Source organism: Echinops telfairi, unplaced genomic scaffold (assembly GCF_000313985.2).
Source record: "Echinops telfairi isolate 266 unplaced genomic scaffold, ASM31398v2 ScPeMD7_7420;HRSCAF=8458, whole genome shotgun sequence".
NCBI lineage: Eukaryota > Metazoa > Chordata > Mammalia > Afrosoricida > Tenrecidae > Echinops > Echinops telfairi.
In genome coordinates this window covers 1,172,534-1,173,585 of record NW_022111320.1, presented here as the reverse complement: position 1 = coordinate 1,173,585, position 1,052 = coordinate 1,172,534, and the positions used below count along the sequence as shown (strand labels likewise).

The 1,052-nt window shown below is 41.4% G+C and overlaps 1 protein-coding gene across 1 annotated transcript in view; it reads right to left on the bottom strand.

The window, feature by feature from the left end:
• GMPS (guanine monophosphate synthase) overlaps positions 1 to 1,052 on the bottom strand; it is a 58,520-nt gene that overhangs the window by 43,701 nt on the left and 13,767 nt on the right. The window contains exon 4 of the mRNA XM_004704257.2: positions 70 to 184. Coding sequence (XP_004704314.1) covers positions 70 to 184 — 115 coding nt within the window. The remainder of the gene's footprint in view (positions 1 to 69; positions 185 to 1,052) is intronic.

Genomic DNA, 1,052 nt, shown 5'->3' with positions numbered 1-1,052 from the left:
AAGAAATTACCAATTCAATCAGTCACAGAGTGAAACTAAGCCAACCCTCAGGCAAATTCCCAGAAGTACCTGCATGCCATAGCAAATTCCAAGGACAGGTTTGCCAATTGTGAATATTGCTGGGTCAAACCAGGGTGCATCTTCAGCATACACGGAATTAGGTCCTCCAGAGATGATAATAGCACTGTGGATTTCAGAAAGACGGTCAGTGAAGAGTCAAAATCTGAATTTTTCCAAAGTTTTCTCTCCCCAGTACAACTGAGGAAGCATACAAACACCGATTCCATGATTTTGATATTTCAGTACATTGGAGCTGATCCAGGCTCTATGATTGCTAAATTATTATCTTCCTACACAGCTTATTGTTACTCGACTTTATTACAATGTTTGAAAAAGTCTATCAAGTCAACATTCACTTGTTAACACAAACTTTCAAATACATAAAACACTAATGCTAAGACCTGTGAATTGTTTTCCTCATCATTGAAAAGCAGGAAGTACTGGAGGGAGGTAAAGAAAACTAGGTCTTTTAAGAGCCTAGAACACTTTGTTAAGTAAAGCAGGTCACAGAAGGATCACACATAAGGTAGAGTTCAAGGCCCAGATGGCTCAAAGCAAAGTACTGTACCACAAAGAATGGCAGAATGTGAACTACAGATTATCGAGTTTTGCCTATGTAAATCTGTTTAAAACTTGCAAGTTGTCCCAGACATCCAGGCCAGGTAGGTGCTATGCAATGAAACTATTTATGGCTTGTCTAGCCATTTTTCTGTAACTCCCACTGACTGATTGGTGGAACCATGCAAATAAGGTGAAGACTCTGACTTAAGGATTTGTTCAGTTTCACAACCTTCTGTGTATAAGAGCGCTATCTCAGGAACAAGGCAGGAACAAAAGGAATCCGGGGAATATCAAGAGAGAAAAGCCACCAGCAGCAGTATCCATTCAAAAGCCCTGTATGAGTGGCAGTCATCAGACAGTGCTGACGAGAGACCACGAGACTCTAAGGTAGAGTGGCGAGAGACCACGAGACTCTAAGGTAGAGTGGCGGG